This window comes from Lepisosteus platostomus, chromosome 11, assembly GCF_059453375.1.
Source record: "Lepisosteus platostomus isolate fLepPlt1 chromosome 11, fLepPlt1.hap1, whole genome shotgun sequence".
NCBI lineage: Eukaryota > Metazoa > Chordata > Actinopteri > Semionotiformes > Lepisosteidae > Lepisosteus > Lepisosteus platostomus.
Window position 1 is genome coordinate 19,835,399 of NC_142621.1, and position 27,271 is coordinate 19,862,669.

At 38.8% G+C, this 27,271-nt stretch overlaps 2 protein-coding genes across 12 annotated transcripts in view; one reads left to right on the forward strand and one right to left on the reverse strand.

Annotated features, from left to right (window-relative positions):
* Positions 1–4,114, reverse strand: part of nphs2 (NPHS2 stomatin family member, podocin) — an 85,325-nt gene extending 81,211 nt beyond the window's left edge. The window contains exons 1-4 of one of the 3 annotated variants that reach the window (XM_088598812.1): positions 3,760–4,114; positions 3,087–3,190; positions 2,525–2,597; positions 1,969–2,051 (exon numbers count right to left, since the gene is read on the reverse strand). In XM_088598812.1, coding sequence (XP_088454938.1) covers positions 1,969–2,051; positions 2,525–2,597; positions 3,087–3,190; positions 3,760–4,084 — 585 coding nt within the window. In that variant the 5' untranslated portion in view covers positions 4,085–4,114. The remainder of the gene's footprint in view (positions 1–1,968; positions 2,052–2,524; positions 2,598–3,086; positions 3,191–3,759) is intronic. The other 2 variants (XM_088598811.1, XM_088598809.1) reach the window with 2 other exon arrangements.
* A 5,520-nt stretch (positions 4,115–9,634) lies between these two features.
* Positions 9,635–27,271, forward strand: part of tdrd5 (tudor domain containing 5) — a 44,783-nt gene continuing 27,146 nt past the window's right edge. Inside the window, exons 1-7 of one of the 9 annotated variants that reach the window (XM_088598801.1) lie at positions 9,635–9,755; positions 11,905–12,137; positions 12,968–13,366; positions 16,333–16,520; positions 16,744–16,827; positions 23,398–23,454; positions 24,188–24,347. In XM_088598801.1, coding sequence (XP_088454927.1) covers positions 9,751–9,755; positions 11,905–12,137; positions 12,968–13,366; positions 16,333–16,520; positions 16,744–16,827; positions 23,398–23,454; positions 24,188–24,347 — 1,126 coding nt within the window. In that variant the 5' untranslated portion in view covers positions 9,635–9,750. Of the gene's footprint in view, positions 9,756–9,921; positions 10,602–11,904; positions 12,138–12,967; positions 13,367–16,332; positions 16,521–16,743; positions 16,828–23,397; positions 23,455–24,187; positions 24,348–27,271 lie in introns of those variants that run through there. The other 8 variants (XR_015925233.1, XM_088598800.1, XM_088598795.1 and 5 more) reach the window with 8 other exon arrangements.

Here is a 27,271-nt window from a genome sequence, read left to right on the forward strand (position 1 = left end):
ATTCTGCCTCCATCTGTGAGTTCAACATAAAGAGGAATCTTTACAGACAATCCACAGTAGAGCAACCAGATGTATTTAATAATAATAAACTTTATTTTATATAGCGCCTTTAAAGGTGGCTTCTCAAAGCGCTTTACAGGATGAGAAAAACAATAAATAAGAAGACTACAACAATAAATAAGAAAATTTCACAAGACAGGACACAATTATAATTACAACAATACAACAATAACAATAGAGGAGACCGTGGAAGATGGTATTAAGAAGAGCAGAGGGGTGAAGAATGGAACCAGTTAAGTAAAGGCTTTTCTGAAAAGGAGGGTTTTGAGTCTGGATTTGAAGGAGTTTAGAGAAGGTGACTCTCTAATATCCTTGGGCAAAGAGTTCCAGAGCTTGGGGGCATAGCAGGAGAAGGCCCTGTCGCTCATACAATGTAGACGGGCTTGGGGGACAGTAAGGAGGGCAGAATTTGAAGAGCGGAGGTTGCGAGGTGGGGAGTAGGGCGATAAAAGTTCAGACAGGTATTGAGGTGCCAAGCCATGTAAAGCCTTGTAGTTGAGCATGAGGATTTTAAAGTCTATGCGGAATTTGACCGGAAGCCAGTGCAAGGACTCCAGGATAGGAGTAATGTGAACACTTGCACTAGACCTGGTCAGGATTCTGGCTGCTGAATTTTGGACATACTGCAGCTTGTTCAGAGTAGATTTAGATACCCCAGGGAGCAGAGCATTGCAGTAGTCAATTCGAGAGAATACAAATATGTTGATCAGCTTTTCAGCCACAGTTAATGATAGCATAGGGCGTAGTCTTGCGATATTTCTAAGGTGAAAAAAAGATGTTTTGACAGTATGCTGTACATGTGGGTCGAATGTTAAGCCAGAATCGAATATAACCCCAAGGTTTTTCAATTTTGATTGGAGCTCAAGTACAGAGCCATCTACAGACAGGGTTACAGGACTGGCTTTACGAAGTTGATGGGGGGTACCAATAAGCATGACTTCAGTCTTGTCACAGTTAAGATGAAGGAAGTTTTGAGTCATCCAAATTTTTATGTCAGAGATGCAATTAGATAGAATAGAGACAGCCACATCAGTGTCGGGTTTATTTCAAGGCTCAAAGGTATCAGGACATATAAAAAAAACTGAAATGAATATCCTCAGCTTTACATGATAAAAGGAGATATTTATTTTTCAATTTAAATGGATGAATTAATGCTGCCATGCTATTCCTAGATATTGTAACATTAAAAGTCAAGGCATTAACAGCATTTTCTTCACTTTTAGTAGAACCCTACAGTACATCTCCATATTCTCCCCTGTATGCAGTCGCAGGGTTTGTAGCCACATATGAAGTAATTGTTGAGTTGAATTGGGTGGATATCACAAAATATAACTGGGCACAGTAGTGCCAAACTTCATTTTGCAGGTTAATATTTCTAGCTTCCTTTTAAAAATCATCTTGTTAGTGAAACCTGGCAGACCACGAGCACAAGACCTACTGTATGCCGGTCTAGCACAGGACACACACAGATGGACTCACACATACTGTATACTGTAAGTGGTGCATTTCAGAGAAATGGATCAAACTAGACAGCAGTACTTAGTGACAGCCCTTGTGGCTATGGGGAGAATATTCAAACTTCACACAGAAGCTCAGCATCAAACCCAGCATTAAAGATCTGTGAAACGGCAACAAGAACCATCATGTCATTTTCTACTTTGATGTTCTCATCATTTATGAATATTCCTTACGCTCTATTCCCTGCGATGGGCTGGCAGCCCAGCCAGGGTGTACCCTGCCTTGCACCCCTTGCTTGCCAGGATTGGCTCCAGCTCCCCCACAACACTGAACTGGATGAAGCTAGAAAGTTAGAAGCTAGGAAGTTTGAAAATGCATGCATGAATGTTAGTCTTCACATTTACCAAAAGTAAGAAATAATATCTTAAACAGTGCAGGAAATGTAATTACCTTATGAGATGGTATCACCAACATGTTGATTCGAATATCAACCTTCTGATAAACATCCAAGAATGGGAGATAGAAAAAGAGACCTGATTCCAAAACGGTGAGACAAGGGTATAGATATAAAAGCAAGGGAACTTTTCACCACATGTCTCTACAGAATACATTTACATGTGGATCTGGCTTTTAGTAATTCATTACTGTGAATCTCTTGAGATGTTTGTTCAGTATAAATAAATTTAATATAGTTAAATAATTTACAGTTACCATGTGTTTCAGTTCATACAATTCACGTATGCAATTCAAGAAAGTTGAATCTCTCCAGCACTTTTATTTGTCTCAAGTTGTGAAGAATATGTATTACGTAAATCACAGAAACTGGATGATGAAATTATAAATTCACTATATTTGTCATTCACTATCTTTTCAAGGCCGTGCACACAGGATATCAAATACATTGTTTTGTTCTCAATATTAAAAGAGAAATATGCAAAAGATAAAAAAAATTTAAGTGTTTAAGACCGCAAAAGAACCAGAACTTCAGATTTGTTATGAAGTTTACCTGGTCCCCTGGCCTTCCCTGGCATCAGGTGGCCTAACCTGAGTACCACGGCTCGCTCATGTTCCTTCACGATCTGTAAAATCAGCAGAGCACAAAATTATTTCAAACAACATGCCGCATCTTCTGCTCAGAAATGCATTTAACACCAGGATTGGTCAGTATGAGGCAGTAGTTAAAGTTATAGTTGCAGTTTATACTGTTCTTCAAATTCCATTTGCACACCTTGCATTAAAATCCTCAGTATACTAGATTTTTGTAACTGCCAAGAAGGTTCCCTGTATTTCTTATGACATACAATTTCAAACACCTCTCATTTATGCAAGTTTAGAGGGTTCTCCTACTGTACATTCCATAGTTATTGATTAGTTTAACAAATGTGAAAAAGAAAACACTTCTAGTCTAGGTAATGATCCTGACAAAATAAAGTTAATATCTTTCAACTGCAAAAATAAAAAAAGTCATTGCTTAAATCAGAAACAGCTAAAAAGGCTGTTTCTGAGCTACATGTACTGTAAGTGGTGAGTAGCTGTAACTTATTTGGAATAATGTGTTGTGTTCTCACCTTTACACAGAACCACACAGAGAATGGAAAGAACAGGATGATCACAATTAAGGCCACTCCAGTTAGAATCCACTCACAGATACCAAGGGTCTTGCTTTTGAGAGCTGTGGGATGAGTCAAAGTGGATAAACAGTAAACAGTGGAAGCTGTAAACAAACCAAAGGTCTATAATGAGCAAGCTTTAATGAGCAGCAAGCATGTCCTCTCAGGTGATGAAAAGTGGGGCAGTTCTAGCAAAGTACCACTACATTATCAGGAACACAAGAGGAACTAAATGCTTCAGAATTGGTGTGTTCATTTGGCATAAGTGCACTAATTCAGCTTGTTTTGACTGTTAAGATATTTCTAATTTGGTGTTTTCCACTTGTTTTCTGATTTCCTGTAGAACATTGTAGATTGTTTTCTGGAGGCACTGATATCCAACTCAGCTCTTCTCATTATTCCCTGGAGTATCTGACTGTTCTGACTGCAGGGCAAACCCACCCTCATGATTTGATTATTATTTTTATTTCATATTAAGAATTAATAATATTGTTTTCTAATATTATTTTAGGTCATCATGGCACTGTACAGGTAGGTCTATATGTATGGCAAAAAGAGTAAAAGTAATGACTGAATCTAAGTTGATAATTTAATTAAAGTTTAATAAATTCACATTGCTCAATAAGCTCACCTTCCTCCTGAACCTCACTCTCCAGAAGTCCCACTAAATCCTCAGGAATCTCTTCCTGTTCAATGTGTGCCACGCTGTCCACGTTCACCACTGTGGAGACTGCTTTATTGTTTTCCACCTCTGGGGCACCCCTCAGCACCTTTGGCTCCGAGCTCTTCTGGGTCCCACTCTCCAGGGGGCCTTTTCTGCTAGCCCTCTGCCGGCTTTCCCTGGACTGGGAGGTAGAAGGAGAATCCTTTCCTCTTCTTTCGGAACGGGAAACACTTCTTGACCTCCTCTCCATCTTGCGGGGAGGCTTACGAGCCAAGAGCATATGGAGAACCATTGGAAATGAGCAGGGGGCTAGGACTATTTGTATCTCAGGGGTGGGGTTTCCAAACTCCTCTGGGTGCAATCATAGAAAAAGGAGGTGGGTCATTGCCTTATGTTTTTATTTGTGTACTACAGGAAGGCTGAACAAATAAACATGTTTTTGGAGTTTCATAAAAGTTAAGAATGAACATCCCATATTCTTAAAACATATCCAGCTAGCAGAGCCCTTTACAAATACATTCTTACCTGGGTTGGACTTTGCTTTTATGAGCTCCACTGCACTGTCATGCTGCTGATCAACATTTTAAATACTGTGTTATTTTTACACTGGTTTTTGTGACATAGACCTCTTTTTGCAAAAAATCTTCATTGTTTCACCTTTTCTGGCTGGATACTGTATCTGCATAAAAACTGCTTATGCAAAAAAACTGAAACTCAACATGTTGGAACTATATTTTGTCTTCTTATAAACTCCAGCAGCATTATCAAGTTTGAATCAAATAGAACAGGTCTATATTAGTTTATAAACAGAACAGAAACTTAAGAAGCATGTTGCTGTGAAGTAATCTTGGCTAAAGCTGAATACCAAGTATTGTACCTCTCCAAAACTACTTTTTACTTAAATGAACCTAGAATAGGCGGTATTTTTTAATAAGGAGGATTTCAGCAACACCCAATTGACTTTTACTAAAGAAAATATCTATTATATTTTACTTTGATTTAGGAAAGTTAGGGCTTATCCATGAGGAATGTGCAGAGTCAGATCTTTCTCCGTGGAAAATGCCTATGTCAGGACACTTTGTTTTCCTAGAGTTAGCTGGTGCTCAATAGCATCATCCCTTTGCAAATTTTTAATTAAACCTGCAGCTGAACTTTGAACTCTTCCTGCCTCCAGAAGAAAACAAATGAAAGCACTCAAATCACTAAGTAGTTTTTCTCATTTATTTCTTAAGAGAAAATTGTCATTAATATGACCTTTTTAAATTTAATGTGTTTAGAAAAGGGTACTTGTAAAGTCTTGTTTTCATTTAACTCTTAATCAGCAAGAGTTATGGAGATTGTAACTGTAGTATTTTCATTTTTGCTTGTCATTGCCGCTCATGTTACTCAATACACCCGTGAACAGCCACACTAATTTCAGACACCATTCTAGCTGGAATAAATTCTATGCACTGAGTTTTCAAGATCATCTTTCAAACATGAGCTACAGTAACCAAGCAGGTAAAACAGTTAGAATCACTGTTTCCAGACTGGGGAATGTTTCTCAAGAGTCAGAGGGAAATTAAAGTCATAAGGTCATCTGGGAAAACTAATGAAGTAAACATTTGGGGGAAGAATCTCTGCAAATACTCTCTCACCCAGACTTCCCTCTGATGCAACTGATTTCTTCTGATCTCAGTTTGATACACCTACTCTCAACCTTGGTCTAGAACTTGGGGGTATTTTTAAAGCCACTTAATGGAAGAATCTTCCAGTTTAACCAACTCAACTGCTTACATGCAGGACTAAACATTTTATCTTTATTAAATGTAGTTATGCAATTACTGGTTACCTCCATCTCTCAAACTATATTTATATATCACTGTTATCATTTGCACACTTAAGGAATACAAATTAATTTCAGTAAAGACTAGATTTCTGGTTAATTAACTTAAGACACAAGGTGTGTCTGTTTCTTTAGACTGCTGATTGAGCTCTCAGAATAAGTAACTATAATGCATGCTGTGCCTTCAAATAGTGCAAGTTGCACATTTACATATTTTATGCACAATAAAAAATCTATATATATAATTGTTATTTATTCTATTTACCTTATAAATTATGATAAGATAGGATTGTTGATTGAATATACTGTGCCTATAGAAAGTTTGCACACTCAAAAGTAACACATTTTGTTGTCTATGAATTGGAAATATAAACACATTAAATCAGAATTTATTTTACCTTTATTTACATATTATAACACACAACCTCTAAGGGAACATCAAATGCAAATATTATGAAAAGTAATTACTGTACAAATGAAAACCTAGAAAATGAGTTGGATAAGTGTATACACCCCTGGGTTAATACTTGGTGGAACCACCTTTTATTTGAATTACAGAAATAATTCCATTTGGACCAGCATAGTACACATACATTTGGCAATATTGGCCCACTCCTCTTTTGAAGTGTTCAGGTTCACTCAAATTGTGAGGGGACCACTGATGGACCATTGGCCATTCAAGGATGTTTGTTTTTGTTCTTAAAAAACTCCAATATTGCTATGGCTTTGTGCTGAGAATCACTACCATGTCCCCATTTCAGCTTCCATGTAGAAAGCAGAGGGTTTTCTTTAAAATCCATTTATATTTTGCTCCTTTCAGTTTCCAGTCAATCCTGACAAGTGCCCCAGTCCTTACTGCAGAGAAACTCACCCATATCAGAATGCTGCCTCCACCATGCTTTACAATAAGGATGGTGTTCTGTGGTTGATGTGCTATATTGGGTTTTCGCCAAGTATAAAGATTTATATTTACTGTAGGCCAAAAGGTTATGATAATATTTTATTATTATTAATTCATACTACTGAAGTTTTTTCCACATGACTTCAGAATCACCAGTATCATCTCAATCAAGTGTAACAGACCGCCGCGTTAACTTCATCAATTACCAATGTGCATTCCACACGTGCTGGAGGCTCATCAGGGCCATCACGAACAAGATCAGGCTGGGCCTATCAGCCCAATCAGGGGACCTCGCACAGTATTTAAACCTGAGGAACACTTCACTCAATGGTTCAGACATTGAGTCACTAACCCTGTCTTGTGTTTGTTTCAATTTCTCAGAAGTATTTTGTCAGTGTTTCTTGGTTTTTAGTCCTCAGTTCCCACTTCCTCACTCATCATCGCCACTAATCATCTCATCATTCCTCAGACCTCAGTCTCTGCTCTGCCTGCTTCAGCTGCACAGTTACTGCCTCAGCCGTTTCCTCAGTCTCAGTCCTGTTTGTCCTCATCAGCACTTTCATTATTTAATAAACTCTCTCCGCCTGCTCCATATCTCTGGCTCATTTACTTCTAATTTTCACAGAGCCCATTTAACACTTTCTCAGGCCCAGTGTCACATCAAGACTTAATGTGTTATCACCCTCCCATACAACCTAGACATATGGAGAACTTGGGATATTGTGTGACATACACATTGACAATTGTGGACATACTTGTAAAGGACTGCTAGTCCTTTGAAAGTTGCCATTGGATTCTTGGTGGAGTCTCTGATCAGTTTCCTCCTTGTTTGGTCATCAATTTTGGAGGAACAACTTGGTCTAGGCAATGTTTTTGAGGTAGCCATATGCCTTCCACTTCTTAGTGATGGTCTTGACTGTGTTCCAAGGGATATTTAAGGCTTTTGAAAAGTTCTTATACATATATATCTCCTGCTCTGAGTCCTCACACAGCTTTATCTCAGAGGTGAGAGGCTCAGAGGTCTTTTGATAGCTCCTTGTTGCCCACAATTTACTCTTTACTTTAAGATACACTACCCAGCAGAGAAGACATGCAGGAAGAGTTAATTTTATGCTGTAATAATCAGAATCACTACAGTTGAGGTGGTGGCTAATTAGCTTTTTTTGTGATTTGGAAGGCAATTGGTTACACCAGAGCTAATTTACAATTGCTATTACTAAGGTATACATGTATGTAAAGCTATCCAATCTGTTTTTCTAGCTTTTCAAATTTGAGTATTTGTTTTTCATTAGGAGCTTTTGTGTTGTAAGGAAATCTTGGTTTTGTTAACCCTGCATTTTTTGGCACTGGTTCATTTCTTCTCTGTGGTGACTATACCATGAATATACAGAAGAGAACCGTTTACTGTACTTTTCACAAAGGTTCTGCCCTCATTGCATCCCTACACACATCATACGGAGTTGTGGACTAAAAGTGTCATAAAAGAGCAAGAACGTACAATAAAAGAGCCTCCAGAACTTTAAAAAAGTTTTTTGCTTTTCTCTTATTTGGTCTGAGTACCAGTCCAGTAAGACATATCACTGTGTCATATGCAATCCTCCACAACCTTGCTATGGACTACGATGAACTACCTGTTCCATCTCAAAAACATTTAGATGTTTCAAAGCTGGTAAAAAGGAAAGAGAAAAGATTATTTTCTGAAGAACAGTCATAAGTAATAACTTCTGAAAAGACCCCAATAATTGTTTTCATAAATGTACTGTTACATTTAACTACATGAAATAACAACACATTTTACAAACTGTACCCCTACTCTTTAATATTGCTGCTACCCACCTACTGGTGTGAGACATACAGTAAAAGATTATTTAGAAGATAAATCACCGAAAACACAAATTACTTCAACAATTTTTGATAAGGGCTGTGAGAACATATTGTAGCACCCACACGGGGTGCGTTAGCCATGCACATGCAAGACAGGCTGGGAACAGCGCCTAAGGGGGTGGGACCTGGGTTACCAGACTGTATATAATGGGATGGGGGCTGTGAGACACCCTCTTCCCTTTCGTGTCTGTTTATAGTGTACAGTAGGTGTTTTGCTGTATTCCCTGTGTCCCTGTGTGTGTAACCCTCTTCAGAGTCATTAATAAACATGCTGCCAACCTACGTCAGAGCTGTATTCCTGCTTTATTCTGTACCGAAACCCCCTGGTTGTTACATTGGTGTCAGTAGTGGGATGGAACGGAGCGGCGTCGTGAGAGGCAGTGGCATTTCTATTGGGGGCTGTGCCCCCGGGACGTGGAGCAGCACTGCCAGATGTGCGCAATGTGCGTGGCGCAGAAGGGTCCCAATGAGCGTTCCCATGCCCCTCTCCAGCAACATCAGGTGGGGGCTCCTATGAATCGAGTAGGGTTGGACATTTTGGGCCCGTTTCCGCGTACTGAGGCCGGGAACCTCTACATCCTGGTGCCCGTGGACTACTTCACCAAGTGCCCTGAGGCCTATGCCCTGCTGGACCAAAGTGCCTCCATGGTGGTTGATGCCCTGCTGGAGGGGAGATTTTGGAGGTGGTGGGCCAGCTGTAATCCACAGAGTGACCACTAGGTCACCCTGTTAATGTAAATAGTCCTAATTGTATATGTGTACAGCAGTTAAGTGTTACCCTCTGTTATTGTCCCTTGATATGTAACCACCCTGAACCTGCATACTTGTCCTGTTTACTGCCCTAGTGTCTGTGTGAACCTTTGGACATTTGTCTTCAGCTGGCTGATGGAAGTTGTAATAAAAGGTGCTTATGTGCCAAACAAGAGTGTTGTCTTGGTTTTTCTTGCGTGAACTGTAAATGCCACATTGATGTCAGGAGCGAAACAGAATGGAGCAGCGCCATGAAAAACCAAAAAGCCATGAGAGGCCCCAGCAGCAGAAGCGCAGCCTGTCTTGCACGTGCAGCCTGGAGGGACAATTTGGGCTGGCGGGACATCCGACTCTTCAGGCCGGGGCAATTAGCCATGTGCACACAAGTCGGGCTGGGAACAGCGCCACAGGGGGCGGGACCTGGGTTACCAGACTGCATATAGGGGCTGTGAGATGCCCTCTTTCCTTTCGTGTCTGTGTATTGTAACGAATACGCCCCTGCGCAAAACAGGGAACTTGTCCGCCCAGGCTGAGGAAGATCCTTAGCTCAGCCAGCAAGACCCCTGTTGAGCGACGCCAGAGACTCAGGTTCGCGCTCATGCGGTGAGGGCACAAAACTGAAAACCCGAATCCGTTACTGTATAGTTCAGGTGTATTTCCTGTGTCCCTGTTTGTGTAACCTTCTTCCGCAGCGTTAATAAATGTGCTGTTGCCAACCCACGTCAGAGCTGTATGCCTCCGTACTTCATTCTGTACCGAAATCCCACGGTTGTTACAATATTTTGAGAACCAAAGGGGTGACGGCTATATAGGCAGTAAAGGTAAAGAACTTCTGGTCAATAGCAAGACCTTTACTTACTCCTTGACATAATCCTGTAGAGTTGATGGCGGCAGCTGCTGCGTTGGGTTCATTTACATTGAGAACATTTTAGTACGGAGCTGGGAACTAATTGCGGTAACCAATTTCGGTGCAAACTGTATTAACGTAGCGTATTATTGTTTCACGGAGCTGCGTACTAGACACGAAGTCATTCACAATTAGGCTGTTTTCATTTATTTATATTTGACACACTATGACTAAAAACTCAATAAAATGTTGTCGATGCATTTAATTCTTGGGCGTTGTAATTACTCGTCAAATAAAACCTCGTGCAAACAGACCTTTCACTTAATCTGATTGAGTTTCATAGAGATGGGTATTCTTGGAAACGTCAAAAAAGCTCGTTTATGTGGTTAGTTTTAGGAATGGCGTTGGCAGTAAATAAACAAGATGAACGTAAACATCTTCAGTATATTAACTTAATATAGTTAATATACTGTACACAATCGCAAAGTCTGAGAAGTACGAACATACAGACCACCAGGGGACAGAATCCACAGGAGCAGTAGCTGGAGGGAAACCGAAGACGCGAATGCTTGTTGCATGTGCTCGAAACTGAATTAGCTAATGTAAGTAATTTCGGGAATTATATATACAGTATTACATTTCGATTTACTATATCTGATTATTACAATACTATTTAAGTCGATTACTGAGGATATTTGCGTAAGCAAGCCAGTTGGAAAGCGAGTAGATGAATTCCGAAATTATACGTCTGTTTTTTTTTCTCATTTCCGCAAAGATTTGACTTTAACGTTTTGTGGTCGATGAGAAAAGTCGCTTCTGTTTTTTTGTTGTTGTTGAATTAAGTCACAACCACAAAAGTACATGTCTTATATTTTTAGCAAAGAATGCGTTCAGGAGTATTTGAATTCACCATGTGCTTCTAAATTGCAGCTGTTGCTAAATTATTTTAGCCTTGAAGCCGTAACAACATTTTTCGGATCAAAAATCAATTCAGACTGAGCTTTTTTTAGTTCAAGGTATACGCTAAAACATTTATAAAGCACTCCAGATAATAAAAATGAAAATATTTTAATAAGAAATGCGTTTGTAATGGCGCATTTCTTAATCTGGTTCTAAGCTTTGGGAACATCACTTGCTCGAGGTTCATCGACTTTCGATAGAGGAGACTAACGAGTTCTTAATGGACTCCAAATTCTACTGTACCTTGCATTTTTTAAATGAAACGTTTTTGAATAGCAGCACGTGATGCACATTGGTTCTTTCAGATAGTATGTTTTTCCCCTCAACTACATGCCTGATCCAAACTATTGCTATAGGAAAACATAGGACAAAGGCGCGTTGCATACATTTCAGAATAGGGGTGGTCGTACAGCTTTGCACGGTTTTGAAAAGGGGTTTTCTTAAGTTTACCATTCCATAATTTACTGCAGGGGGTCTTCATTCTGGGTCCTACAGTAGATAGCCAGAGTGTCATATAGTTGTCATTCCACACAGTTCTTTAATTCTAAATTGAAATAATTATTGACTTAATTATAATAGTCACAGGAAACGTTCTTATATACTGACCGAAGACTCTGATTTTTCCAATATAAGGACAGTGTTAATGTCAGCTAAAACATAAACAAGTAGAACTACTGTCACAATTACCAGGACCTTGTATTGCTGTATTAAGCAAATAGCAAGAACATAGTTCATTTTTAAGCTTTAGTTCTTGTGTTACAGAATTAAGAGCAAATCCATAAAGTGTGGTTGCTACCACACAACTTGTCCTCCTTTTGTAAAGGCTAGAAATTAGTAATGCATGATGGTTCCTTGTGTCTGGGTTAGTATTACCCTGATAACATACGTGCTTTTTGCATGTGTTCGTTGCTTGTGTGGTTGATGCTGCAGTTGTTTACATTTCAGGTCAATGAGTAAAGAGCAGCTGCTGGATACCTTAAAGAAGGATGTGCGCTCCCTGTTAATCTCAGCGAAGGCGGGTCTGGCACCTGAGCATCTTAAGCGGGACTATACCGTCATGCTGGGCCACCCTCTGCCCCTGCAGAGGCTCGGCTTCTGCAGTGTCCTGGACATGGCAGTACACATGCCTGATGTTGTCTGCCTGGAATCCACCAAGGATGGTAGCACTTTGCTGAAGGGTGAGATGCTAGAATAGCAGGAAAACGTTAAACAAATCAGAAATTAGAGGAGGCGATGCAGGCCATCCAGTTGTTTAACAGTAGCTAATTGATCCAAGGATGTCATCCAGCTGTATCTTGAAATAAAGTAGTGTACAGGATCCAGCAACATGGCTGGGAAGCTTGTCGGAGTATGCAACAAATTTTTGAAGCCTTGGAAATGAACCAGGGGCCTTCAGATCTTCATTCTAAAGGCAGGACTGTTGCAGTCAGTACAATAATATAGTTTAGAAGAAACTGATCACTGATCCTTACAATCAAATAAAACTGACAGTAGATCAATCTGTCCATCTATTAATAAACTGTTTATCAATTGCAGGAACTGACTGTGGAAATAAAGTTTAGTGTCCATTCCAGTTGTTCTGCCCAGCCATCATCCAGTCATTAGACTTTAAATCTATGCTGCTACATAAAGTGTTCTAATTGTCTAGTCACAATCTGAAGGTCCAGTGCTACCTTATGAAATATACACCACAAAATGTTTTCAAATAGCTTTTGTTTGACTGCTCTGTTTTCGGCAGTAACATTTTCATTTGTGATGTAAACCGACATAAAAAGTGTGATAGATTTGTACAAAGATCTGGTACTTGTTGGTTAAAGAAAGATCTGTAGTTTTCACACTAGGAAGGAAAGTAACACATTGGTTACATTCTATAAGAACAGGGTGAAAACTTCCATTTTCCACAATTTCAATGATAATAAGCATTGTTTTTATCCATGCAGAAATAGGGATGACCGTACCATGATCTAATTATATGTGTTATATGTTCTTGTGTTATGTCCTATTGCAGCTATTGGGGTTGACAGCACCAAGGGTATTGAGGAACTAGTTGCAAAGCAGAGGGATTCTAAACCCAAGGCATTCAAGAAAAAAGCCCATTGTATAGGTTCACAAGCTCCTGTCCTCCTGCATCGGAGGGGAAACCCCCCTCCTTCCCTCCCTGCCTCCCTGCGTGTAGAACTGAGGCAGCTCCTGGTGCATGGCCCCCTCCGGCTTTCAGAGCTGGAGCTGCAGTTCGCCACAAGGTTCAGCCGCCCACTTCAGATCAGCCGCTACGGCTTCCGCTCCATTTCAGAGGTGCTGAGAGCAGCAGAGGACATGATAGAGGTGAAGCAGAGCAGGACTGGATCTGTGTTGAGTCTGAAGAGAAGTAAGATGGCAGCCCGAGTACAGCCTCTGCATGACCCAGGTTTGCGGACACATTGGCTTGTTCACCTTCAGAGGGAGGCATTTGCTCAGAGAATGGCCCTGTGCAGGGCTTGCCACGCCATATTTATTGGTGGCTTTTAAGTGTACCCTTTTCTCTTGAAGAAAATGTCTCATGAAGATATTGAAGTGGGCTTGTTCTTTACATCATATTAGGTACCCTTTATGTTTCTTTATATTATAGGTGCACTTAGGGATGAGTGAATTAACTTTTTTTGTCTGCTTAAAAACACAAGGGAACCTTAAACTATATGAAGTCCTCAGTAAATATTTAATAAATTATGGGGAAATTCTTCATTACACTGTTTGTAATGGGAGGACTTCCACAAGCAGAAAATGTTAACACTAATAAAAAATTACCAAATAAAGGAACATCTCAATAAGAACTTAGGTAATGTCATCAAATATAACTTATCTAGCCAGTTTCTTGGTAGTTGTACAAGGCACGATAAAATAATTTTTCAGAGGCAAACTAAGGTTGTAGGTGTGGGAGTCTCCAGAACAAGGATCCCCAATGCTTGTCTGGATTATCCCTTTCTTTGTGGACTTTTTTACATAATATTTGTGAAATTTTGAACGTCTATTAAAAAAAAACATGCATATTGTGCTTATCTGTCAAATGCCCTGATTAGTGTTAGTATTTCGTGAGCTGTTATGTACTGTGATCAGTAGAAGAAATGGGACAGATGTTAATGACATTATCCCAATGATCAGAATAAATTACCATCTTCTTTAAACAATCATATATCTGGCTAGTGGTTTACATAACAGTGGATGAATGAGCTACTTTGTGACACTGTTGAGAAGTAACACACATACAAATTACACAAGGTTCCAGTTACAGTCCTGTTGTACTGTTATTCACAAGGATGTGAAGGTTAAATATTTCTTTGGCTAGCTCCAGCATTGGACATTTATCTGTTAACTTTATACTTTGTGATGGAATGACTAATTGTAAAAACAATAGCAGTTTCCTCTTGTTTAACCTTCTTGAATGAGATCAGCCTCACTAGTGAAAAGTGTTCTTGCAGACCTCCAGAAATTTTAAGAATTTTCTTGGTCTTTCATCTCTTGTTTTGAAAACATTATTCCTAATGTTGTTAGACCTTTTCACATCTAGCACTCATGTTGCAAAGAGTGGGTCAAATAGTATGTAAATACACAGACTTAAGTCAAATTGAACATTCTTAAATAAAACAATATTATTTGTATTTGCATAAATACATGTTTACCTAGCAGGACTCTTTGCTAACTTTGGAGGAACAGGTAACATGCCGAAAAGAAAAAGGAAACACATTTCGGCTATGTAGCCTTCTTCAGTTGAGAAAGATGGGGTAGACAGCAAAGATTAAATAGCACAGGAGAACATAAGCTGGAAAAGTGGAGGAGGAGGGAGAGGGGAGAGGCAGAGAACCCACTCAGGAAGTGCAAAGTGGAGAGGGGCGGAGAAAGGTGTGAAGTCAAAACCTGCTTGAGAATAGAGGAGATTACATGAAAATAAGTCACAGAAAATAACCTGGGTGTGGTATCCTCTGTTTATGAAAAAATAATGCATTTTGAGTGCTTGGTTCTGGAAATCCATGTCGTCACTGCAGAGACAACGTAGCCTGAGTAACTGTGAAAAAGGGAGACAGTTTTTGGTGTGAGTGGGGTGAAAAGAGCTGTCTGTACAGGAGATAGCTGTGTGAATCTGTGGGTTTGTAATGGACCGAAGTAGAGAGTTGTAGAAGGTTAATAGATGATAGATCTTTGCTAACTTTGCTTTTTCAGATGCAGACAGATTAAGTGGCAAAACCGTTGAGTTTTTGTGTGCAATATCTCCATCCAATTTCTTTTTACACTACACTGTAGTTTCAAAGCTGTATATGGGGTGCAGTTTTTAGTATTGAGAAACAGTTTTCTACCCCCTGTAAAATAAGACCTAATATTTGCACCAACGTATTTTGGAAACTGTGTGTTGTCTTCGCTTTAGACCTGTTAGTGTGAAGCTGCTCAGATGTCATATTTACCAGGAATTCATGTGCTGGTGTGTAAACATCAATTTATGGTAGCAATTAGAGAGTTTTCCCCTGCTTTGAACTGGACAGCAAATCAGAATCAGAATCGTCTTTATTTGCCAAGTACATTTTGTGTACAAGAAATTTACTCTGGTGTACTTGGTGCTGTAAAAACATTGTGCATCTACCATACATAAACAAGACAAACAGACATCATTAAGACAGTACATATATACAGTAACTAGAAAATCTGGTCAAGCAAAAAGACAGCCCTATGGAATAAGCTATTCAAATACTTTGTGGTTCTGGCTTATATGGATTGGTAGTGCCTTCCTGGGGGAAGTTAATGAAACAGGTGGTAACCTGGGTGGGAGGGTCATCACCAATCTTTCCTGGCCACTTCTTTGCTCTGGAAGTGTATGAATCAACAATGGAGGGTAAATGATAGCCAATGACTGGCAATGAAGCAGAGAACAACAGATTGCAGCTTGCCTTTGGAGTGGGCTGACACATTGCCAAACCAGTTATAGAGGCAGTCCGAATGGTCTTAATAATAGTTTTGTAAAACTGTATTAGGTGGTTAAGTTTTTCAGTGGGCACCAAAAGCACATTCTTCAATGTGTTTTCTTTGTGATACGTGATTATTCATGTCCAAAATGTTACAATAACATAAAATTTTGACATCAGCCATTGACATCAGCCATTGTCATGATGTCACAGCTTACTGTCTAAAGATTGAGTATCTGTGTGTCATCACTACTTTCTGACCTCTTAAAGAACTCAATTATATGATCTGGAAAATGTGTTGTCAACTATAAAGTTATTTGTGTGGCATAGGAGTTGTGGGCTGTCTAGAAAACCCCCTGGTGTGTTTATTCCATTTTAGAGGTCATGCTCATAAGAGATTTGGGTGGTCTATCTGATGCAATACTTTTTTCTTGGTGCTTGTAAGGCACTGTTTCTTGCTGTGTTTGTGTTGTAGTCACAGTAAAGAACAGTACTGGTGAAGACACAGCTTCCAGGAGAACAGCAAAGGAGGAGAAGGGACTAAGTGCCTCTCAGTTACAAAGTACACCATCTATGCAACAGTCACCAGCAATCTCCCAAGATGAAAAAGAATTTGAAAGACATATATTAAAGGTGAGACATGCTCAATTCTCTTTCCTACTTTGACCACGGACATACAGTATAATGGTGTTCTTCCAAACCAGTCCCCAAGGTTCAGAAGGTCTCCTGACATTCATTTGTACCTGAGTTTGTAATAATTATTCACTTAATTGAGCCAGACCTTCACCCAGGTCTAGATCAGGTAGTGACATATGTATATACTGGCAGATTATTTGTTGTTGTTTTTTTAATCCAGCTGGAAGAAGATCTGAAAAACACACTCCTAGACTGTGTGCAGGCAGGGACCATTAACCCTCAACTGAAGGAAAAGCTTAGGCAGGTGAGTACCTACTCTGGGGCCTCATGTCATTGCTCAACTTAACAAAGCCATTTGTGGTGCTTTCATCACTGCCTTTGAGGCTACAATAACATAAGAAAGGTTTTGAAGATGATGCCAACAAATTTCATATTGAACCAGAGGAAAATCTTCAGCTGTTTCTTGAAAGAAGCCTGGTTTTTGGCTTCAACAACATGGCAAGGTAAGATCCATCCTCCCATAATCCTTTGTGTAAGGAAGTGCCTCCTGCTCTCAGACGTAATTAAACTTAAGTTTCCACTTGTTCCCTCTGATGTTTCACTGTTCATTTTGAATACATCAGATGGATTGACTTTGGAATACTTGGATCAGGTTCCTGATATAACTGATATGCATAGGACATTTTCTTTAGCCTGGGAATGTGTCTTATTGATTTTTTTCTGGATTGTTTCCAGAGCGGCAACATCCTTTTTGCAACACAGTGGCGAAAATAGTACACAGTATTCTAAATGAGATTTTACGAGTCAGTTTGTACAGTTTTAACATAACATCCTATTATTTAAATAATTAGCTTTTAACTTTATATTCTAATATTTTGGCCTATGGTCTGTAATTTAATTAATCTTTTGTAATTTAATCATTAATGAGAAACGTTATCCAAAGAAGTGTGTTTTTCCACCCAGTTTTGAAGAGCTAGTGAGGCAAACTTGATAACCACTTTACTGTAGAGGCCATATATAGATAGTTTGTATCAGATCCCATTGTTGCGGTCTCTTTATTTCCAAACTAAAGAGACTTTCTGGTTATGTCTCTTTACTTTAACACCCTTGTAGCAAATATTGGTGATGTCTTCATCAGGTCCTGCATCACCCTTGCCAGGCTTCTAGATATCTGCCTTTGTGTATCCCATGTCTTCTTAGGTCTTGTCACACCTTTGCTGCTCATTTAATCCAGAATGGCCGAGAAGACTATAAGCTTTTTGCATTTTATATCCATTGTCCTGTGGATTCTGTTTTTTTTAAGTTACAGTAGAGCATAACACTCCAGCGTGAGTGTGTGTGTCAGGATGAATTATTATAAGTAATGGTTTCGTGATTAAGGATTTCTTCATTGAGTTCTTTAAGTTAAACAAAGTAAGGAAGGGTTATTTTTACAATTGTACAATTTTTACAATCTTATCAATATGTTGAAACTGTACCATGACAGTGAAGACAGACTTGTTTCACCTTTAAGTGAGCTAGTGACTCACTCTGTTGTTTACTAATGTACACCGTCTAGATGCCGATGGCTTTGTTATGCGAACTATTTGAGACCAAAGCACTTGCTTATTAAACTCCGAGATCCTTACTGATTTGTCTTTGTATTCGCCACATTTAGCTGCAATGAAAAAAAAAACATAGTTAAATTTATTGGAAGGTGCTCTGTTTATTAAGACACTCCAACTCAGACATGTACCGTACAGCGATTAGATGTGGGTAATGTCAGCCCCATTATAAAATGTGGTTATCGCGTAAATCCTGCTAAACTAGAAGCATTGCAGAAGGTGATATACTGTACATTATTTGCTGGAACATGGTCTAGTTCAAAAAAGGAAGTCCGTGGAGTTCCCCCTGTTTATTGGGACATTATGGTTCTGTACATTTTACAGAAAAGTAAATGTTGAAACTCCACCAGATATCGTATGTACTGTTTAACCATAATCAAGGACCTATGCGCCATTCCCTTTGCAGTACGGTTATTCCCTAGAAATTAGACACAAGAAGGGCATGGACAAAGTTGTGTGGCTCTGGGGTAATTGTTCTGTAAACTGAAGAGTTATAGAGGAGACGCGTTGTGTATCACTTCTTTTTGGTATCGTTTGTCGCATCGTGTATCGTCTGTTAACACTGACGCCCTGTTCAAGAAATGTCAGAGCCAACTCGGTTTTCTTAGGAAGCTCAGGTCCTTTGGTGTATGTGGAACACTGCTATGCATTTTTATGAATCAGTTGTGGCAGCTGCTATCTTCTATGCTGTTGTGTGCTGGGGCAGCAGCATCATGGCGAGAGAGATGTAAATAGACTCAAACTCATCAAGAAGGCTGGCTCAGTTTTGGGGCTGAGCTTTGACCCCCTGGAGGTGGTGGCAGAGAGGAGAATGCTGGCCAAGCTCACGGCCATCATGAACAATGCCTCTCATCTGCTACATGGGACTGGTATTAGACAGTGGAGCACTTTGAGTAACAGACTTCTCCAGCTACTGTGTTCATTTTCGCAGGTCCTTCCTCCCGGTGGCTGTCAGGATGTATAACACTGTATAACAGGCCTGTTAGCCCTTCGTCTGTTCATCTATGGACAGTATGTTGCACTCATGTACTTTTGGACACTGCATTATTAATATATTGTTTATACTGTGGTATTTTTCATCTCTGTATACCTATGCATATTATACACTTATTTAATTACTTTTAATTTTAGCTTATTTTGATGTCTGTCTTGCTTTTCTTGGGCTGGGCTGCTGTAACGCCTCCATTTCCCTTTGGGAATCAATAAAGTCTTGTCTACCTATTTATATGTGTAAAAACGTTCCAATTGAAATGCAATCCGGATATATTATTAACAATATTCATAATGAATGACCATGGACGAGCTTTAAGCTGAAGAGTTGACATGCTGAGTTTTGTCTTTTCAGATCCTTTTGGCTGTATTTTTTACATAGCTGACTGTATGAAAATAGTTTATTATTATAGCTTGTTCTGAACGCAATGTGCTGGTTTACATCTGCATTAAGAAATGTTATATTTTGTCTTAATTTCCTCATTGCTGAAATTTGTATTAACTTTAAATTTTGATTTTAAAAAATGTCATTCATACTGTACTGTAGTGGCTTTGAAACCATATGGTATCATACTGTATATACAGTATATGTATCCAGTATACAAACACACTGCTGTTCATTGCTGTACGCGCTACTGTTTCGGTATATCTTTGGATCTGACTTCTTCGGATTCACGTGTTTTGGGGTGTGGTTATTTTGATTATACTATGAGTCCCTGAGGCATATATTCCAAGTTTCAGAATTATAAAAAATAAACCTTTGATGAGTTTGCTGTAGCTGTCATGTAATTGAGTAGAAAGTCGCCTTGCTCTTACAAGCAGCTCTGTTAGCAGAGTTTGTGTTAACACACTGCACCCTTTTGAATGGATGTTTTTCACGTTTGTCTGTTCGCGGGTGGGGGTTGTCACCTTCCTCAATTTAACATCTGATACGTCCTCAGTAAACCAAGCGACTAAAACCCACTATGCCTTAAATACGTGCCTTGTGACATTTCTCAGACTGTTCCAAAATTGGGCGCAGAGTAAAATCCTGTAAATTGCTAACCATGATGGACACCACAACTACCCGTAATCAAAGATCCTGAACAAGCTCCCAGATATACTAAATTCCCACTATAGTTACGGAAAGGGGAAAGTGGGAAGCTGATTTTTTAAACATTTTTTTAAAGAAGGTCAAAATTACGAAACAATGACATGTCCCTGCCCAACTTGCATGACTTTAAAAGCTTAAACTTCAAACGGTTGAACCTCAGTTATATTCATCATTGTATCAAGAGTTCCAAATCTTAACACAAATCCAAAACTGTTTAAAACAGAAGCTGTTAACTCTGCTTCACAACCTGCATGTAGATAAGATAAAATCACTTTATTGGCCATATACAATTTATTGTATTAGGAATCTGTCTTTTTGCATACCTCAACTTGCTCTCCATGTGCTTGGGATCAGAGTGCAGGGTCAGCCATTTATACGGCACCCCTGGAGCAATTGGGGCCTTGCTCAGGGGCCCAATGGAGTAGGATTCCTCTCCTGGCCGCGGGATATGAACCGGAAACCTTCCAGCTGCAGGCGTGGATCCTTAGCCACAAGATCACAGTGTGCCCAGCAGCTGTTTTGTTTGGATTACACTGTAAATGAGTCATACCATCCAACCATTCAAGGTTTTAAAATTATAAAAAAAATCAAACTTTTGTTTGGATGAGAGAAACGAGTATCTTTTGAGAAGTTGTGTACTGCTTGCAAATAATCTGATTTTGACAAACCTTAAAGAACTAATTTTGCTTGAAGAATTTAAAAATCCGTCTACCTGAATGTATTGCATCTTATTTCATTGAACTGTTAGGACACCTACAGAGATATCTGATCTAAATTCAAGGTCTGCTTCTTTCATGGTTTTGTTATGCAAAATGTTTTTGACACTTGTTAAACTCAGAGATCCTGACTGATTTAACTTTATATTTGCCCCATTAAAGTGAAAACTAAAAAGAAGACGTTCTGTAATCTTTTTGGAATTTGATTTATTACATTGTTTGTTAATTATTGTTAATAATAATTATTATATTATTTATTATAAGACAACTAACATGACATAGGTGCTGCTGCTGTTCATAGCCTCTCATTAATTTAAAATGTGCTGAACTCAGCACAACTCAGCGACAGGCACCCCTTTGAATTTGTAACACCTTTATCAACTTTGTCTGAGTGGATGGGGTCCCCAGTAGCTATGAGAACATTAATGTGAATTGAACATTTAAATACTGTGATATATGAAATTAATATAACTGATATAACCAGCTAAATACATACAGTATATCTATATCAGTAAATTAATATTGTTAATAGCACTCAAAAACTTATTGGTAGCAAATTAAAAATTAAGAAGCTTCATATTTTGGAAACATCATGATTGTTACACAAGGAAGTGAAACATTACAGTTATGATCAAGAGGGAAAAAAAGTATCTTTATTTGTGGCTGCTGCAGTTGCACCCTTTGCAATGGCTGGATTGTTAATCCTTCCAAATTATTTTGTCAGTCTCTCCATGGGGGGAAGGGGGAACATCTCCTTGACATGACACTCCTCCGTACGCTTAAGTGATTGTGAATGTCAAGTAAATATACTCTGATATATAAAATTGATAAAAATGTTGGTTTAATTTGTCATCGCACTTCAAACTTGTATCACAAAGAAAATAAAATGGTTGTTAAGTTCTCCAAGCCTTCTCAGTCGAGAACCGAGAGTTCAAGTAGGGAGCTGCATCGGCACAAGTTGGCTGCAGAGGAACAAGTAAAGGCTTATTCCATGCTGAAAAGGGAAGAAAAACGCAGTGTTTCAGGTGTGAAGAATAGAGAGTCCCAATTTAGTTGCAGCCTAAACCTTCCCCCACACACTCTCCCCCCGCTGCAATTAGGAAATACACAAAGGAACAAGGGACAATTTGTTAAAAGTATAACTTGTGTTTTGACTGTGATTAAACATAGATCTTTTTGCACGCTTCAGTGCATGTTTCAGTGTGCTTTTTAATACAACTTTGATATTCTTGATTATAATTATAAAATATATATACAGTTTTGTTTTAAGGCTTGTTTTTACCCCTGCCATTGACAGTATCCACGTTTGCAAACTCATGTTCATTTTTTATTTTATTAATAATTTATTCCAAATTGCATTTCAATTGGAATGTTTTTTTCAAGTATAAATCCATCAGTCCATCCATTTTCTAATTTCTTTATCCAGGACAGACATGGGTGTCACCTACAGTGTTATGTTACATTTTTTAGGTTTTTGAGAGTCTTTGGAATCCTTCGACCAATGTGTAAAAAATGTAACATAATGCATACTGTGGCGAAAAGGCTATTGAGAACATCGTTCCTCCTATCAAAGTAGTATCGTAGGTACTGTAGTTTATTCTTATCTGAGTAAAAACAGAAAATTGAGAAAGAGTTTCTCAAGTTAAATTAAAGTTTAATTAAATTAATTACATTAAAGTTAAATTAAAGAGAGGCTGAATCCAATGAGTTTGTGTTATTCTGCTTTATATGGTCAGGTGTTTCACATACATAGGAATAACAATTCTCGCATTATGAACTCGCTTACACCTGGGATCCGCTTTATACAACATAAGGTTTCTGAAAGTGAGACCAGGTACTAGATGTTGTTTATATAAAAGTTGTGAAAATGTTCACAAATTGCGATCTTTTAATATGCTTGTGGTTAGAAGGCTCTGTGTCATTTGTTTTGCGAAGTTATTGACATCTGAAGCATCGTGTCTCAAATATAGGTGTTTTAATAAGAAAATTCTTTACATCAGTTCCCAGGCAGGTAAAAAAGTAGGTAAAAAACTCTGAGTTCTCTTAAGTCGGTTTTGCACGGCACATGAATGTTATATCTAGCACCACATGGCAGATGTGTTTGGTGTTGCCTGTGTTCGAAATCCAGAGAAGTCTTGGGTGTAATCTAAAATAGATATAAATCTAGCATAGTTTTTAAAATAAAGAAATACAAAAGTCTAGAGGACAACAGCTTTGATTACAGCTAATGGAGCCAATTATATATGGTAAATAAAGCATTGTTTCCAGTAATTGAATAGGCATGGTTTTAAGAGAGACCTATTGGATTGTGTCCCTTCATATGCTCCCTCTGTTTTAGGTATTTCTGCTTTTAATAGATGTGAAAAAGGTCTTATAGGTTTTTCTTGTTTTTCATGGAGGAAGGGAGCCCTAATAGCAATTTGTTTTATCCTTTTCTTTTAGAAATAGGTTGATATGCTTTTATCCTACAGGTTGTCTCTCAAAAGCCAGAGGGTGTTTTAGTGCAGAGCCTTCCAGGAGAATTCAAGGTAATTTCGCATAGTAAGCTATATTGTCAGTATATGTAGCCAAACATAAAAATGAAAAATTGTCCTTCTGCACTAGATGTGTATACAATTAAGATTAGAATGAGAAAATACAGATAATGAATGAGCAGGTTTATTAATAATTTAAAATAAATAATCATAACTCCCAAATTGTAAAGTTATGTCACAAATATACATGAGTGGTTGGTATAATTAGAGTTCTTTGTTCTCTGGCACAGCTTTGGTGAAAAGAGTAATAAATCAGTCCAATATTAAAACAGATATTTATTAACTAACAAAACACAATGCAAAATTCAATGTACAAGTTAATCTATTTATAAATGGGGCATCTCAAAGAACTACATCCTGACCAACCAAAAGCCCCATACTTCTACCAATTATTCAAATCTTATGTAACACCTAAAAGGCGAAAAAGAGAGCTAATTGTGCTGTCTAAACCTAACAGTATATGACTTACAGGTAAATCTCCTTCTCTCTTTCAGCATGGAATAAATCTTTACATGTTCCTTTGCAGTCTACGCATTCAGACACATTCTGTACTTGAACTTCATAAACAGGAGAGGCCTTTTATAGGCAACCTAGGCTGTATGGCTTATAAGACTGAAATCATTTTAATAATTCACTGAAATCTATTCCAAGTACTATTTTTTACTACTTGATGTTATAAAAGGACATAAGTAAACACTGTTACTATTTTTATTTCTTCCATTTACAGAAAATGTTTGGAGAAGACCTACCTGTTTCCCAGTGTGGGTTCTTGAGTGTCACAGACTTGGTGAGCTCCCTGAGTGACACCCTCCACCTGACCATGGCAGGAGGGGAGAATAACAACCAGCTAATAGTGATGGACATTGAGCAGATGGAGGCTCTTCAGCGTAAGCAGCCACTCGCCGATAGCTCACACACAAACACGTACTCTCTCACATGTTCATACATACAGTCACACACACACATACTTACAATCTTGCACACTCTCTCCTACACACTCTCCTACACATGCACACTTGCTTACAATCTCATACTATCTGCAGCAGGTATGCCTCATCCTAGCCCACTTGTTTTTAAGGTCTGCTGAAGGTTTTGATAAGTCCAGTGAAGTCTTACAGTAGTGAAATTAACTTTCTGTAGGACATTTGCTGTTGTTGATTGAGAGAGAGAAGTCCAGATAAGTTACATGTAGTGTAAGTTAGATAAAATAATATTGTTTTGCAATGTTCAGTATTTTTCTGTCTTACAGTTTTACTCAAGACAACAGTAATAAGAAATTTGATTGTTTTTTTTTTAATTGTAGAATTCTTTAGAATGTTGTAACATCCAGCACAGTAATACTTACAGTATGGTGAAAAAGTACGCACACCCTTTAAGATTTTATGGTTTAACATATTCTACCTTTACTTAGGTAAATAGTAGGTGAAAGTAAGTAAAAAACGTAGGTGCTAATAGTAGATACAACTAACCTCATTGTGACTACACACAAAAGTACTTTGTCATTATTTAGAAACTCGGACAGCATTCAATATCTTATGAAAAAGTAAGTGCACATCATAGTTCTTCATCTGTAGAATTGTAGAATCGGGTAGACCAAAACTAGTGATTATTTGATCATCAGAAAGTGATTCCACCTGCAGATTAAATCAGAAACTTTATCAGTTTGGTATTAATTATTTAGGATTGTGGAAATACTTCATGTCCATATCAAAATAAACTTGCCACAGTCCTAGAAAAAGAATTGTTGCTGCTTATCAGACTTTGAAAGTTTACAAAACACAATCTACAAATAGATAAAATTCAAAACAATTGCCAGTCTACCTAGGAAAGGGCACCCTACCAAATTCTCTACAACAGTTATTCTCAAACGTTTTGGACCGAGTACCACCCCTGATCAAACCAAAGCATCCAAGTACCACCTACAAGTCATCTTCTCATAGGAGCCACAGAAAATCTCAATGACCAACATGAGCATGCGCACACACACACACTCACATATAATAAATATAATAATAATAATAATAATAATAATAATAATAACAAAACGTTATTTGATATAGAGATCCCTCGGGAGGGGGATCAGAATACCTCCTGGGTATCCCTGCCTGTCGTAAGAGGCGACTAAAAGGGTTGTGTCAGGAAGGGCATCCGACGTAAAACCATCTTGCCAAAACCATGGTTGCAAAGAATACAAAGCACATACCGGATCGGCCGGGACCCGGGTTAACAACGTCCGCCATTAGTGCTGTGTCCCAACAGGGTACTAATGGAAATTATGCTACTGTGGGGAAAACTGTAGAGTGGGGGCTACAGAAAAGAAACAAGGTGAAGGGGCCTGGAAGGAATGTTAAGTCAATGAGAGTGGGGAGTTGGAATGTTGGCACCATGACAGGGAGAGGGAGAGAATTGGTTGAAACTATGGCAAGGAGAAAAGTGGAGATCTTGTGTGTGCAAGAAACCAAGTGGAAAGGAAACAGCTCAAGACACCTAGGAGAGGGATACAAGATTCTATATGCTGGAAAGAGTACCAAAATGAATGGAGTGGGTGTGATAGTGTGCAAAGACCTAGCAGACAAGATAGTGAGGGTGGTTAGACACTCAGACAGGATTATCAATGTACAGGTGGCTTTTGAGAGTGGGTTATGGAATATCATCTCTGTATATGCACCACAGGTAGGAAGACCACAGGAGGAAAAGGATAGCTTTTTGGAAGATCTCGAAGAAGTGGTTAGCAGAATCCCAGGAAATGAAATGGTGGTAATTGGAGGAGACTTCAATGCACATTTAGGAGAGAAATGCCCAGATTATCCAGATGAACATGGTCAGAGAGGGCTAGGAGAGAGAAATGAAGAAGGAGGAAGGCTACTAGAAACACTCCAAGCTCTTGAATTGTTTGCAGTGAACACAGGGTTCACGAAGAATTATGAGCAAAAGGTGACATACAGGAGTGGAGGCCATGATACCCAAATAGATTACATATTAGTGAGAAGAATTGATAGAGCGAAAGTCCAAGATGCTAATGTCCTGCCCTATGAGGCTGTTACCAGACAACACAGGCTACTGGTGATGGACATCACAATATTGAAGGAGCGAAGAATAAGGCAGAGGAAACACCCAGCACGAACAAAAGTGTGGAAACTGAGAGAAAACAAAGTAGATTTCAACAGGCTGGTGAAAGAAATGAAAAACAACACAGAGGAAACAGAGGAGCCTTCAGTTGAAGAAGAGTGGACTGAGATGAGCCACATCCTAGAAGAGGCTGCTACCAGGGTTTGTGGAAAGACAAGAGGAGGCAGACCGAGGGAAAATGAAGAGTGGTGGTGGGATATGGAAGTTCAGGAAACACTGAAGGAAAAGAAAAAAGCATACAAGGCACTGAAAGATGGCACTGGAGAATTACAAGAATATAAGAGACTAAAGAAGGTAGCAAAAAGAAGTGTAGCAAGAGCAAAGGAAAGAGCCTGGAAAGAATGGTATGAGAAACTTGAAACAAAGGAAGGAGAGGACCAAATCTACAAGATTGCTAAACATAGAGCGAGACAGAAAAAAGATATTATCCGGGTGGCGGTACTCAAGGATGGAGAAGGCAGAGTCTTGATTAAAGAAGAACAGATCAAGCAAAGATGGCTGGAGTACTTCAAAAATCTGTTAAATGTAGAAAATGAGAGGGAGAGAACCTAGTGGAGGCAGACGTAGTGTGTGGACCAATCCAAGAAATTTCAGTAAAGGAAGTGACAGAAGCTATCAAAGAGATGAAAGTGGGCAAAGCAACTGGACCATCAGGAATAGCAGCAGAACACTTTAAGAACCT